Source organism: Mastigoproctus giganteus, chromosome 6 (assembly GCF_048544385.1).
Source record: "Mastigoproctus giganteus isolate SK-2022 chromosome 6, ASM4854438v1, whole genome shotgun sequence".
Classification (NCBI taxonomy): Eukaryota; Metazoa; Arthropoda; class Arachnida; order Uropygi; family Thelyphonidae; genus Mastigoproctus; species Mastigoproctus giganteus.
Window position 1 is genome coordinate 228,420,611 of NC_143580.1, and position 16,227 is coordinate 228,436,837.

Consider the following 16,227-nt stretch of genomic DNA (forward strand, 5'->3'; position numbering starts at 1 on the left):
GACCGGCGGAATTACTTAACAAGTACAAGTCAATGCTGAAAACAACCGTGAGTTAGGGTTGAATTTGAAAGTGTCTGCAATTCTGCCCAGACACGATAGGAGGGAGTATATGATGAGAGCCTTCTCCATCAATTCGGCCCTGGAGAGATTGTGCAAGACTCAAGGGGTTGAATTTTTCTCAGCCTGGTCTGTGCTTGTTAACAGGAGACAGTGCTTCTACAGGGATGGAATAGAAAGGGTACAAGAATATTTGCTGATGCTATCGAGGCAGAGTTAGATGGGTCGGAAAACTGCTAGCTTGGGGGATACACGGACTAATAGATTAACAGTAGCCGCTGGCAGAGGTATAAGTGATTCTTGCACTACTTCTATTGAAATGCAATTGAGCAGCAGCCTGGAAAGCAAGGCATTGGGAATTTCTAGGACTGCTGGGAGTCATAGTGGAACAAGTAAATACACGGGCTGTGTTAGGGTGACTAGGAGTAGAAACAGGTGCATGTATACTTGCATGTACACCAATGATAGGTGTATAGTTAATAAATTCGATGAGCTTGAAATGCTAGTCAAGACATCAAAGGCAGATATTGTTGGGATATCAGAGTAGTGGTGTCACATACAGACATAAGGAGTGCAGAACTGGAATTTGGGGAGTACTATGTGTACAGAAAGCGTAGACAGGACAGAAAGAGAGGAGGGGTTATGCTGTTAAGAAACAAATAAAATCTAAGGAAGTGCATCCAATTGATGTTGGTGGACAATGCAATGTTGAGTCTGTTTGATGTGACATAAGCACTGGGAAAAGAAAAATGAGAGTAGGTGTGTGTTAAAGGCTGAATGAATCTGATGAGTATAATGAGCAATTGTGCAGAGAAATAGAGTGGGCCAGTAAATCAGAGTGTCTTATAATGGGGAATTTTAATTTTCCAGAGATTGACTGGAATTTGGGGGTTGGTCACTCAAACACTAGCAAGGCTTTTGTGGATTTATTGGATGATTGTTTTCTACAGCAGCATGTTCGGGAGATAACTAGAGGGAGTAATACTCTTGATCTGATTATCAGTAATGATTCTTCTTGCATCAAGAATCTGCAGATAAAGGAACCACTAAGTGGCAGTGATCACAGTGTGTTGAAGTGGGATTTACTCAAAGATGTAACTACCATCAAGGGTAAAAGGAAAGGTTTTTGTTTCTCAGATGGTGGTCTGAGACAGTATTTAAACTGTATACGGTGGGACCAACTGATGATGTTACCAACAGCAAATTCAAAATGGGAAGCATTCAAAGAATTAAACTTTTAATTAATCTTTAATCTTTGTTGGTATGAAAAGAATTAACTTTTCATGCCAACAAAGAAATATTGATCAAGATTTAGGCCTAAATGGTCAGATGAACTAATTAGACATGTGACAGAGAAGAAAAATGCATGGGATACATATAAATTAACATGTGACACGGAAGCCTATGATAGATATAAGCTGATCTGTAACTAAGTTACAAAGGAGGTTAGGCAGGTGAAAGCAGATTACAAGAAATCTTTGGCAAAGGATTCAAAGAAAAACAGCAAAGAGTTCTTTACTTTTGCAAACTCTAGAAGGAAGGGGATGAATCAGATTGGTTCACTTTATATTGATGGTTCAACTGTTGATGATCCTGCTCAGGTAGCTAACAAACTAATTGAATATTTTCCATCTACATTCACACATGAGGAGTTATTCAGGAAGGGGAATGCCAGAGGTGTAAGGGCGCCTCTGTAGCCAGGTGGGAAGGAGCAGCAGTGCGTAGCACACGCTTCTTGATTAGACCGGGGTTCGAGCCCATCACTACCAAATACAGAGGATGCGGAAAGGTCAGGGAATGACTGCCGCATATTCACGGAGCAATATGGCCTTAGTTGCTAATGCTCCTAAAAACCAAATAACAACATAACAAAATAACAGCCAGAGGTGTATTCAACTCTGGCAGTAAGCTAGATAATCTTGTAATAACTGAGAGTAAAGTGGAGGATAAATTGTTGAAGATAAACATAAGAAAGGAACCTGGGGTGGATGGAATCTATCCAGTTATATTAAAGGAGGTGGCAAAGGAAGTAAGCAAACCCTTAGCCATAATTATGAGAGCTTCCCTGGACTCAGGGGAGGTACCCACGGACTGGAGATGTGCAAATGTGACTCCAATCCACAAAGGAGGATCAAAGGGAGACACAGGTAATTACAGACCTGTTAGTTTAACTTCTGTTCAGAAAATTAATGGAGGCACTGGTTAAAGGAGCATTGCAGGATCATCTAGACAAGACTTCAGTTATAGCTCGGACACAGCATGGGTTAGTTAAAGGAAAGTCTTGTCTGACTAATTTGATTGGATACTACGATGTAGTCACAAAGGAACTGGATGCAGGGAATAACCTTGATATAATATATTTGCATCTTAGAAAGGCCTTTGATGCTATTGCACATGGAAGACTGCTGCACAAATTGGGGCAGTGTGGCATTGGAGGCAAATTGCTGCTATGGATAAAGGGATGGTTGAGTGGGAGAAGACAGAGTGGTAATCAATGGACACTGCTCTTCGTGGACTAATGTTATTAGTGGAGTCCCTCAGGGTTCAGTGCTGGGTCCATTGTTGTTTTCTGTATTTATAAATGATATTGATGATGATATATCAGGCTTAATGTCCAAGTTTGCAGACGATATGAAGGTTGGGAGGGTTGTTAATGATACTAATGACAGCACACTGCTGCAACAGGATCTAGAAAAGTTGAGCAGATGGGCTGAGAGGTGGCAAATGAAGTTTAACATTGACAAATGTAAAGTACTACATATGGGAAGGAGTAATCCCAGAGTAGCGTATCAACTCTGTGGTATCATACTGACAGTGGTAGAGAATGAAAAGGACCTGGGGGTAATTGTGCAGGCAGATATGAAGTTTTCTGAGCAGTGCAGACGGTCTGCAAGAGTAGCTCATGGTGTCTTTTCAATGATATACAAGAATTTTTCTAGCAGGGATAAGGAGGTGATTATCCCCTTGTATAAGGCAATGGTCAGGCTTCAGAAATGAGTACAGAAAAGGGCAACAAGATAAGTGAAGAGAACAAAGGGTTGCGCTTAAGAAGAAAGGTTAAGCTTTGCAAATTACAGTGTCTCGAGACTAGGCACCTGCGAGGTGATCTGATTGAAGTGTATAAATTCTTGAATGGTTTGAGCATGCTCAATGCTGATGGGATTCTTCCTCTTGCTCAGAATAATCACCTGAGAGGGCATAAATTCAAAATGAGGAAAGACGGTTGTAGGATAGATGTGCGGAAGTTTGCCTTTAGCCAGCGGGTGGTTGATTGCTGGAACAAACTTCCATCTGTCGTTGTAGAAGTTGATAGCTTAAATAGATTCAAGGCAGAACTTGACAAACATTTGGAGCGAGGGGATGGGTGAAATAAGGGTTTTTTTTTTTTTTTTTTTTGGCTGATGCTATATAAGCTTGCTTTCTTGCATCATGTGCCCTTGCTAATGCTAATGCTTTGTTTCCTTACAGTTTACAACATTAATGACTGAACAAATCATTTACAGACATGGTTGGTTACTCTAACAAAGCATTTCCCACACTGTGTTCTACAGAACACTAGTGTTCAAAATCCAATACAATCACATTATGATGAATCTATTATAGTAGGGATGGGCAACCTCTATCCAGCAACCCAACTCCAGCTTGTAAATGTGTAATCCAGCCTACAATCATTTTCAAAATATATATAATAAATGACTTGCTGAAGAATATACAGTCAGGTATTCTACAATGAACGAATGCTACAGTGAACAGTTTTTATCAATAAAATCAGGATGCTACAACGAACGCGGAGGAATACTATCGGCTGACATAGCACGCATGTGCACATGATGTGTTGGGGCCTTCCTGCTTTGATTAGAGCATTAGTTACTTTTGTTATCATTTGTTTGTTATTTGGTTTTTAGGAGCATTAACAACTAAGGCCATATTGCTCCGGGATATGCAGTAGTCATTCCCTGACCTTTCCGCATCCTCCGTATTTGGTGGTGACGGGCTCAAACCCGGGTCTAATCAAGAAGCGTGTGCTATGCACTGCTGCTCCTTCCCACCTGGCTACGGAGGTGCCGTTATCATTTGTAAGGTCAGTTATGAATTTAGTTCAGTTATCTGCTTATTTGCCCTTTAGCAGTGAAAATATATATTTTTTTAATTATTCTGCTATATAATTTTAGCCATGAGCTGCTAAAATAGAGTGAGAAAGCTAATTAACTTAGGCATTAAGAAAGAAATAATTTCCAAGCGAGAAAGTTGAAAAAGTGTAGGAGATATAAGTGCTGAATATGGTATGGCTAAATCAACAATCAGTACAATTTTAAAAACCAAGGAAGAAATAAAAAGGGCCCAGGTTGTGAAGGTTAATCTCTAGGTTAAGCAGGTCATGTTGTAATATCACGGAAAAGATGGAAACTCTTTTATTAGTGTAGATTAATGAAAAATAAATGGCAGGTGATAGTGTCAGTGAGGCGATTATTTGTGAAAAGGCCAAACAATTGTTTGAGGAACTTGGTGCTAAGGCTCCTAGTACAAGTACTGGTTCTGTGAAGGAGTTTTTTGGCACCAAGGGGTAGTTTACCAGATTTAGGAAAAGGACTGGATTACACAGTGTTGTGAGGCATGGTGAGGCTGCCAGTGCAGATAGGGATGCTGCTGAGCAACATCATGAGAAATTTAAGAACATAGTTGAGGTTGGAGGCTTTCTTTCACAGCAGGTGTTTAGCTGTGATGAAACTGGCCTTTTCTGGAAGAGAATGCCATACAGAACATATATCACAAAGGAGAAGACCACCTTGCCTGGCCATAAGCCAATGAAAGACAGGCTTGCATTGCTCTTTTGTGCCAATGCTTTGGGTGACTGCAAGGTCAAACCACTGCTCATGTACCATTTAGAGAACCCCATAGCTTTTAAAAACATCAGAAAAAACCGCCATGGAGTTTTGTGGCATTCCAACCACAAGGCTTGGGTGACCAGGAGTCTTTTCTCCAACTAGGTGACTGAGGTGTTTAGCCCCACTGTCCGTAACTACCTTAGGGAGAAGGATCTTCCATTGAGGGTTTTTGGTCATGGACAATGCTCCAGCTCACCCTCCTAATTTGAGGGAAGAATTACCAGATGAGTTCAGTCTTATCAAGGTTCACTTCTTGCTACCTAATACGACACCTCTCCTCCAGCTTATAGACCAGTAGGTGATTGCAAATTTTAAAAAACTCTACACTAAGGCACTGTTCAGAAAATGTTTTGAAGCCAATTCTTCCAGTGTTGTGACTCTGAAGGACTTTTGGAAGGGTCACTTCAATATAGCAGATGCTGTTTTCCTAATTGTGGTTGCTTGGAAGGAGGTTTCTGTTAGATGCTTGAATTCGGCTTGGAGGCCATTGTGGCCTGCCGCTGTGGCTCCAAGGGACTTCGAAGGCTTTCAACAGTTGGAAGAAGAGCCTGTTGTGCAGGAAATTGTGTCTAGGCAGTTCCATGGGCCTGGAGATCAATGAAGAGGATGTGTAGGACCACAGGAAGGAGCTACCAGAGCTTCACAATGAAGAGGCAGAGGCACTGAAGAAGAGGAAAGCTTTTGGGGATGAGAAGGACGAGGAAAAAAGTCACAGCATTCCCACTGAGGACCTTAAAGAGGTGTTCTCTTGCTGGAATAAACTGTCCAAACTTATAAAAGATTATCAACTGGATATTGCCGCTGTGGAAATGGGTCATAATCATTTTAATGATACCTTGATGGCCCACTTTTGGAGGATTCAAAAATCCAGAATAAAGCAGTCAACCCTGGATTCATTCTTCAAAAAGGTGGATAAATGCCATCCAACTGATTGGAGGGCATTTGTCCCCAAGTTTGTTTATATTTTCACTGGGTGAATATTGTTTATGCTTTTCATGTGCGAAAGATTTTTTATGCCTTTATTATGGAAAGTTCGATTATAGTTTTCACTAGGGAAAGACTTTATCCTTTTCATGTGCGTTAGATTGTTTATTCTTTTTATTAGGGAAAGTTTGTTCAAAATTTTCACTAAGGAAACATTGTTTATGCTTTTCAAATTTTATGTACAGTGTATAAAAGTTAAATAAATTAATTCTATATTATTTTTACACTTATATTTTTCATTTTGTATTATATTTTTCCTGTTTCAATCATTGTATTGGATGGTAATTTTGCTCTAAACTGTGGGCCTGGACGGATTACCCCTAAATACATATATTTCAATGTATGCTAGAACAAACAGATGCTATAACGAACAAGGTTCTAGAAGCAATTACGTTCATCCTAGCATACCCCACTGTATATCATGAAATTATGTTTATTGTAATTTTTATTATATTTGCTGTTACTAAATTATTTTTAACATTTTGATTGTGTGAAATTTGTGCCATATATTCATGATTTGAGTAAGCAGCGGTGTTGCCAAACAGTAAGCAAGCATAGTTTCTAGCAACACTGGTAAGCAGACATAGACTTGTACGCAATCAGCAGTGGTTCCCAGACTCTCAGCTCTGCAGAATGTGATTGCAGTGCAAGTGTATCGTGCGTTTCACTAACAAATGTCAGGGAATAATCGACAGATCAAAGTAGATAATCTGGAGAGGATTTACCATTTTATTTTTATGAAGGTATTTATTGAAACCTTTTGCAATGCATAATTGAAAATCTAAGATTATTAAGGTTTTATAAAACCTTTGAAATTATAATAATTTTCAGTTTAATTTTTTTATAATTGTATTTTTATCTTGAATTTGTAATAAAATTAATTATATGCACGAGTATGTATAAATATTACAATAATAACATAAAACTGTTTATGACAATTTTTTCATTATATGCCATTTTAATAATCCTAAAAATTGTGGAAAACTAAAAAAATTTGGCCTGCATGTACCTTACAGACATTTTTGGCTGGCCATTTAAAAAGGTTGACCAGCCCTGTATTATACATTCAGATGTCAATGTGTCTACTATTTTATGTTTCTATAGCATTTATATACTTTTATCAGGGCTTAGCATATCTATGTAAACATTGGATGCAAGACCTCTGATGTTTACTTTCAAAATTTGATAGGATACTATGATGTAGTCACAAAAGAACTGGATGCAGGGAATAACTTTGATATTATATATTTGGATCTTAGAAAGGCTTTTGATACGGTTGCGCATGGAAGACTGCTGCACAAATTGGAGCAGTGTGGCATTGGAGGCAAATTGCTGCTATGGATAAAGGGATGGTTGAGTGACAGAAGACAGAGAGTGGTAATCAATGGACACTGCTCAACGTGGACTAATGTTATTAGTGGAGTTCCTCAGGGTTCAGTGTTGGGTCCATTGTTGTTTTCTGTATTTATAAATGATATTGATGATGGTATATCAAGCTTAATGTCCAAGTTTGCAGACGATACAAAGGTTGGCAGGGTTGTTAAGGACACTACTGATGCTATGCTGCTGCAACAGGATCTGGAAAGGTTGAGCAGATGGGCTGAGAGGTGGCAAATGAAGTTTAACATTGACAAATGAAAAGTACTACATATGAGAAGCAGTAAACCCAGGGTAATGTATCAACTCTGTGGTACTACACTGACAGTGATAGAGAACGAAAAGGACGGAGTAATTGTGCAGGCAGATATGAAGTTTTCTGAGAAGTGCAGATGGTCTGCAAGAGTAGCTCATGGTGTCTTGTCAATGATATACAGGAATTTTTCTAGCAGGGATAAGGAGGAGGTGATTATTCCCTTGTATAAAGCAATGGTCAGGCCACACCTTGAGTACTGTATACAGGTCTGGAGGCCTCATTTCAAGAAGGATGTAGAGCTGCTGGAACGAGTACAGAGAAGGGCAACAAGATTAGTGAATGGAACAAAGGGTTGCTCTTACGAAGAAAGGCTTAAGTTTTGCAAATTACAGAGTCTGGAGACTAGGCATCGGCGAGGTGATCTGATAGAGGTGTATAAGGCTTTGAATGGCTTGAGCATGCTCAATGCCGATGGGATTCTTCCTCTTGCTCAGAATAATCACCTGAGAGGGCATAAATTCAAATTGAGGAAGGACGGATGTTGGATAGATGTGCGGAAATTTGCCTTTAGCCAGCGGGCAGTTGGTTTGTGGAATAGACTTCCATCAGTTGTTGTTGAAGTTGATAGCCTAAACAAATTTAAGGCTCAGCTGGACAGGTATTTCGAACGAACGGAGGAGAGAAATGGGAGTAGTGGTTGTGTTTTTTTTTTTTTTTTTTTTTGGCTGATGCTGAATAAGCTTGCTTTCTTGCATCATATGCCTCTACTAATGCTAATGCTAATTAGTTACCTTTTTAAGGAGGTTTTTTTGTTTGATTTTGAAGCAATCATTAGTTATATATTTGTGTTTTATTTTTATTCTAAAATGGAATGCTTTTATAGTAAAATGCATACAATAGTCCCTTGCTATCCACAAATTTATTGCTTGTGACTTTTAAGTATTCACGAATATGCTTCTGTATAAATGCTTACAACTTGCGAGCCGACCGGGTGGGTAAAGTACCTGCCAACAACCCAAAGGTCACGTGTTTTAATCCCGCCTCGGGCTTGGATCAAAGTACAGTAAACCCCCGCTATTTGCGGTATCTGTATTCGCGGTTTCGCGTATTCGCGGTCGCTGATTTAATGTAAAATGAAACCTATAAAAATGTGAATTTTAAAGCGCCGTGAAAATTTTCAGCCATAAAAAAACATGGGCGTGGCTAAAATTATCTTTCCCGATCAAAACAGCGCTCAGTGGGTGGGGGGAGAGGGGTGACAAAATCGCGAGCGTGGATGTTTCTCGCTAATCCTTGTTCAGTATGTGTTATGCGCTTGTCATGGAAAGTTTCGTCGTTTGCTTTTAATTTATAAATATTTATTTATATTTTTTAATTTATAAATTGATATGCTTACAAAAGTGATAAATCAACCGTTTTGCAGTGTAAAACAGAGTTTTTCTAGTGTGTTAATGGAAGAAAGTGACTTTATTGTGGACAAGTTCTTTCTAACCCGTACAAAACTATGGCTACAAATAACAAAGGAAATGTGAAAAGATCAAAGAATGTGATGACTAGCGAATAAAATTGAGTTATTGGATAAAATTTCTAATGGTGAAAGTGTCTCCTCACTTTCTGTTATTGAGAAAATCTATTATAAAATCAATGAGTTAACGGTACGATCAATCAAGAAATCGGAAGAAAATCCGCCGTAGTGTCCGTGAAAACGCGCTAATTTCTTCAAAAATTTGCTCTGTAACTCGTGATGTTAAATTAGAAAAAACGGAAAAAGGTTTAAATCTGTGGATAGAAGACCGAACTCAAAAGAAAATTCCGTTGAGTTCGCTCATCATTCGTGAAAAGGCAAAACTCCTTTACCAACACTTAAGCGAAACTGGTGATAGAACTGGCGGGATAAGATTTTTAGCTAGCAAAGGCTTGAAAGGTTTGAAAGATTTGTTTGAAATTTCTAATAAATATTACATTTAATATTAAATTGTTTCTTATTTTCATTTCGATGCCATATGCTTGCATTTCACTATAGACAAAATTTTTGACTAGTTTTTCTTATATATTTCGTACTTTGGAACGGAACCCCTTTATTACTATGGGAGCCATAACTCAGTATTCGCGTTTTCGGTATTCGCGGCATTTCTCAGGAACGTAACCCCCGCGAATAGCGGGGGTTTACTGTACTGCAAAAACCTTGGGCGGTGCATTATGGCCACAGAAGCCGATGCGCCAACAACTACAAAAAAAAAAAAAAAAAAAAAAAAAAACAACTTGCGAGGGAATTCTGTTGACAAAATCACAACTGACAAGCACATTCTATTTTGATTCACAACATTTTTTAAAATTGAAATTCAAAGTTTACAACTTCTTCCTATAACTGCAAGACATCATCTCAGTACCTCTCACATACATACAGCAAGGGTATCATCAACCACCTTTGCCACACTATCACTGGTTCTTCTGTGTGAAACTTTATTTTCATGAGGTTGTATTTCATTGTCTCCTAAAAAATTAATGATTGTGTGTACATGCTTTGCATCACACTGCGATATAACAGTGAATGTTAAGAAGTGATAGTAAATGTGTTAATTTAAATTGCATTAATATTAAAAACTTTCCATCTACTACTTTACTCGTTCAATCCATGTTGGTGTGTGCATTTTAGAATCATATTGTGCACCTCGCTGAAAATAACTCAAAGATTTTGCTTTTGTTGAAAGGTGCATTGAAAGAATACACATCATCTACTAAAATTAGTTTACAAAATAAAAAAATTCACTCTTAAACCTGCATGGTCTCTCTCTCTCCAATTTCATTCTATTCCTATCATTTATGATCTCTCTAAAATTTAGAGAGAGAGAGAGAGATCATATATATTTCAGAGGTATCCCTGTGTTAAATGATGAGATCAACTGAATTCTTATGCTGCCAAACATCTGCATGGTGAACCATTTGATGATATGCAGTGATATGAAGTTAGTAGTAGTAGTGGCAAATGATGCAAGAAAGCAAGCCTATATAGCTTCATAAAAAAAAAAAAAAAATTGCATGTGTATCCCATATACACGAAAGATGTTTAATGCATAAACATCTTTGATGACACCAACTAAATTTCGAACAGCTACAACCTAAATCATGAACGATGTAATTTATGCTCACACCTGCTACTTACTCTACCGAATCAATGTTAGTGATAAATAGGATGCATACACCCACTGCTTACTCTACCGAATCAACGTTTGGAAGAGGTTAGGTCAATAGCCTAATTACTCATTTGATTGTAGCCATTTGTTGAATAATGATTGCAACAATACAAGTATTTGTATTGTTGCGATCATGTAATGTAATGATCTTGGATGTGCTCAGAGCTGGTTTATGCTGGCTCTGAGCACATCCAAGATCACTTCCCATGATCCTCTGCATGATCTCGCTGGTGAATCATAAATGGAAAAACATTTATGATTCACCTCTCAATGGAAATATACAACAGCTTCAGTAATACAGGTGGGTACTGTAATGCCTACGTTACATGTGCTTCAACTGGTATATACAATGGCTGCCATTGCGATAGACGGAACTACTGTGCACAGCGCCCTCAAAATATCCATTTCTCTGGTTACCAAAACATTTCTGCCACGAGTGGCAATGGTTAGCCCAAAGCCACCTAAGTGATATGCCTTGAATCATAAACATTTTTCCACAACCAGTTGATTTATGCCAGCTCTGAGCACATCCAAGATCACCTCCCGTTATCCTTTGCTTTAAACGCTTTACTTTACTTTAAATATTGCAAGATATCCATTTCTCTGGTTACCAAAAGGTTTCTTCCATGGGTGGCAATGGTTAGCCTAAAGCCACCTGAGTGGTATGCCCTGAATCATAAATGTTTTTCCGCAACCAGCTGGTTTATGCCAGCTCTGAACACATCCAAAATCACCTCCCATGATCCTTTGTGCGATATCCTCTCCTAACTCTGTTTTTCTTTGTTATGAAATGGAAATGATGTCAAATGACATCATTTCTGTGTCCCAAAATTGCCAAATTGATTTTACTACCATCCAAAAGTTTAGTAGGTGCCACCAAAGATGTTTACACATCAAAAAAAAAAAAAAAAAAAAAAAAGACTGTGTACTCTGTATGCATGAAAGATGTTTTATTTTATGTGAAAACATCCTTGGCTTGGACAAGGTTAAATGGTTGGGCCTTCATAGTCGTTACATCTGCAGTTGGAAATTCTAAGAGAAGTAACGAATAACTTTCTGGAGTGTACAATTTTACATCATTTTCATACCATAATCAAGCACAGATATCACAAAAAGCTCCAAATGTATTTTTCAGAAATTGTAGTTCAAATTCTTTACAGGAGTTACAGTCATGTTCGATGTTCTTGTAAATGATTTTATGCTCAACTACTGTTAAAGCTTGTAGAGATCTACAACAGGCAGTTGAGCCGAAATATGATTTTGTTTCTTTTTGGATGATGCAATTGAAGCTGGTTGTTGCAGTATACCCTGTCTAGCCAATTCAGAAATCAATTGAAAATCCTCAGGAAGTTCTTGAATGTAATTTTGTGATGTGGACAGTCCAGCTTCTTGATGAGAAGTTCATGTAGACGGTTGATGCTGTAATATCAAAATCTTGAGAAGCAGATTTTATTAAACTCTGCATTTTTTTTTCATCCTCTATGTTTTTGAACTTGTTCTTTTGTTGATGGAATGCTTCTTTGGTGTCTTTGAAGCTTTTATTCTTGCATAATATTACTACCCGCTACTTACCCTACCGAATCAGCATTCGTGACTGAGTTAGCGTCATTTAGGAAGTAATGTCATTTCTGTCTTAGTATGTAACATTTTTTCACACCTGATACTCTACCGAATCAAGGTTAGTGACTGAGTTATCATCATTTAGGAAGTGACATTATCTGCATCATTTCCATAAGGAAATTTTGTTACCAACTGGTTTTGCTTCAGTCCGAAAATGTAGTATGTACTGCCAAAGATGTTTTCACATAAAAAAAAAAAAAAAAAAAAAAAAAAGGCACACACACAGAACACTCTAAACCCCATCCATGCCCTGCAAGAATTTGTCTAGTTCTTCCTGGAATTTATTCAAACCATCCACTGCAACTATCCTAAAGTGAGGCTTTCAGATTAGCATAAAATATTATAGATATGGCTTAACCATGGTCTTGTAAAGGGATAATCACCTCCTTAATCCTATTAGCAAAGTTTCTGTATATCATTAACAAAACCCCATGAACCACTCAGAGATTTTCATATCTGACTGCACAATTACCCACAAGTCTTTTTCGTTTTATACTACACTGAATACAGTACCACATAGTTGATAAGTTACTCTAAGGTTCAGTTTTAGGCCCATTGTGGTTTTCAATATTTAAGCCTGATATACCTTCATCAATATCATTAATAATTGAAAACAACAATGGGCCCAACACCGAACCCTGGAGAACTCCACAAATAATGTTGTCCACAAAGAACAGTGCCCACTGATAACCATTCTTTATCTTCTTCCACTTAACCATCCCTTTTATCCACAGCTGTAACACATTGCTCCAGTTTATATAGCAGTCTTTTATGTGCAACAGTATCAAAAGCTTTCCTGAAATCCAAGTAAATAATATCAAAATTATTTCTGCATTACTTCTTTAACCGGTGACTCCCATTATTTTCCCTGGAAAGATGTAAAGTTCTGTGATCACTCATGTCACCTTTTGATACTCCTTTATGAATTGGGGATACATTCACACATCTCCAGTCCAGAGGGACCTCCCCTGAATCCAAGGATGCTCTCATAATTATGACTACAGGTTTGCTCATCTCCTTTACTACTTTCCCTTAATATGATTGGATAGATCTCATCCACCCCAAGTGGTTTCTTTGTGTTCAGCTGTAACAATTTCTCTTTCACTTTCCTTTCAGTTGTCACAAAGTCATTTAGCTCCCTATTGGAGTTTGATAAACTTCTGGCATCCCCTCCTCTAAAGAATTCCTCATGCATAATTGTAGATGCAAAATACATATTCAATTTGTCAGCAACCTGAGCAGGGTTATCAAGAGTTAATCTACAGACATCAAGTTTTAGCCAGCGGGTAGTTGGTTGGTGGAACAGACTTCCATCCCTTGTTGTTGAAGTTGATAGCCTAAACAAATTTAAGGCTCAGCTGGACAGGTATTTCGAACGAATGGAGGGGTGAAATGGGAGTTTTTTTTTTTTTTTTTTTTTGGCTGATGCTGAATAAGCTTGCTTTCTTGCATCATATGCCCCTGCTAATGCTAATGCAAGTGGCCCAATGTGATTCAACTCCTTCCGTCTACTGTTAATATAAGCATAGAAGTCTTTGCTGCTTTACTTGGCATCCTTTGCCAAAGATTTCTTGCAGTCTGCCTTCACTTGCCTAACCTCCTTTGTGACTTGATTACAGACTAATTTATATTTACCATAGGCTTCTGTTCATCTGATAATTTATATACATCCCATGCACTTTTCTTCTCTGCAATATGTCTCAATAGTTCATCTGATATACATTCAAGTCTTACATTCAACGAAGAAATGCCTTAAACAGCATTTCTTCGTTGGTATGAAAAGCTTAGCAGCTTCTTTGATTGCTTCCCTAAATGCTTCCTATTTAGAATTTGCTGTTGATAAAACATCATCAATTTGTCCCACCGATTCTATAATTCTCAATTTACAGAATCTAAAAACTATCTGAGACCACTGTAGTCACACTTACAAGCCTTTCTGTTTACCCTTGACGGTAGTTATCTCTTTAATTAAATTGCAAATTAGTACACTTTGATTGCAGCCATCTGGTGTGTCTTTTACTTCCAGATTCTTAATGCATGAAGAATCATTGCTGATAACCAGATCAGCAGTGATTCTTCATGAGTATTGCTTCCTCTTTTTGCCTCTCTAACATGCTGATGTAGAAAACAGTCATCCATGAAATCCACAAAAGTCTTGCTAGTGTGTGAGTGACCAACTCACAAGTTCCAGTCTATATCTGGAAGTTAAAATTCCCCCATTATAAGACATTCTGATTTACTGGCCCACTCTATTTCTCTGCACAACTGTTCATTGTACTCATCAGAGTCATTAGGCCTATAACACACTCCTACTCTCATTTTTGCTTTTCCATTGCTTATGTCACTCCAAAATAACTCGACATTGCATTGGCCACCCAGGTCAAATGAATGCACTGCTTTAGATTTTATGTGCTTCTTACAGACTAGCTTATATCTACCATAACCATTCCCCCCCCTCTTATCCTGTCTGTCCTTTCTGTATACATTGTACTCCCCATATTAATAGTTAGCATTTATATCTGAACCCCTTAAAAACATTTACCACTAAGTCTTTGTCTCCATGGCTTACTAATATGAATATTTTGCTTTTGTTGAAAGGTGCACAATATATTTGATAAGGTCTGTGAAAGCCAGTAAGATAGTTAATAAAGGGATCTAATGAATGAAAACAAAGTGCAAATATTCATTACACATTCAAATACACCCATAATTCTCAATATTTTAAATTTAAATTCTTGTTTTATGCTATATGTTTGTCTGTGTTGTAGTATTTTGTGAAGGGAATGATAAATTAACTTAATGTTTTTATTATTATTATTTTTTTCAATATAAGCTGCTCTGGCCTGTATGCTGTTCTAGGGAGGTTGATTCAATGTTTACATGAAAGTTTAATGTATATGTTTCTGAGCACCATTAAACAGATAGTAATACATTGTATTCATTAACAGACATACCTGACTAGTGGAGAATATATACTTGGAGCCCTTTCTTCCTGTGCCTGTCACAATCATAAGACTATTCAAAGCAGGACTATAGTTGATAATACTTTCATATTCACATGTGCAGAGAACATTCTAGAAGAGAATGAATATTTTATTACTCAACTATATACTGCATAAATGTGATAGACAATATTTTATTTGACAAAATACATGTTATTTTGATATATGATCTTTATTTTCATCAAGTTTAGTGTATTTTTTATTTACCCAAATATATGCAGAGAGAGAGAGAGAGAGAGTTTGTTTGTTATTTGGTTTTTAGGAGCATTAGCAACTAAGGCCATATTGCTCCGGGGATATGCGGTGGTCATTCCCTTACCTTTCCGCATCCTCCGTATTTGGTGGTCATGGGCTCGAACCCAGGTCTAATCAAGAAGCGTGTGCTACACACTGCTGCTCCTGCCCACCCAGGGCTTGGCACACCCAGGGTCCTGATCTGGATATCATTCTTCTCTTTCTTGGTGATTCCTTTCTACTTCTCTCTCTCTCTCTCTCTCTCTCTCTCTCTCTCTCTCTCTCTCAGGGTAACTACTTGGGAATTTTTTTTGGCTGGTGCAGCATAAGCCTCAGGCTTCCTTGCATCACATGGGTGGTAATAATAAATAAATCCAGAATGAGTTCCCTAAACATGTTCTTGGTGCTGAGCAGTATCCTGCTAGTGGTTATTGTTTCTTCATTAAATTTTGAAAATTTGTAAAAATTAAAACTTTTAATATTTACATAATACATATTTAAATTTTATATCATTATAAATAATACTTAAATATTAAATGTTACATTGGTAATATTTAATTAAAAAATTAAATCATAATTTTAAAAAATGAAATACAGCAGACTCTCAATTAACCGGG

General features: G+C 37.7%; 1 protein-coding gene across 4 annotated transcripts in view; it reads right to left on the minus strand.

The window, feature by feature from the left end:
- Myo81F (unconventional myosin 81F) overlaps window positions 1-16,227 on the minus strand; it is a 326,469-nt gene that overhangs the window by 1,927 nt on the left and 308,315 nt on the right. For all 4 annotated transcript variants that reach the window (XM_090376766.1, XM_090376764.1, XM_090376763.1 and 1 more), the window contains one exon: window positions 15,329-15,448. In XM_090376766.1, coding sequence (XP_090232892.1) covers window positions 15,329-15,448 — 120 coding nt within the window. The remainder of the gene's footprint in view (window positions 1-15,328; window positions 15,449-16,227) is intronic.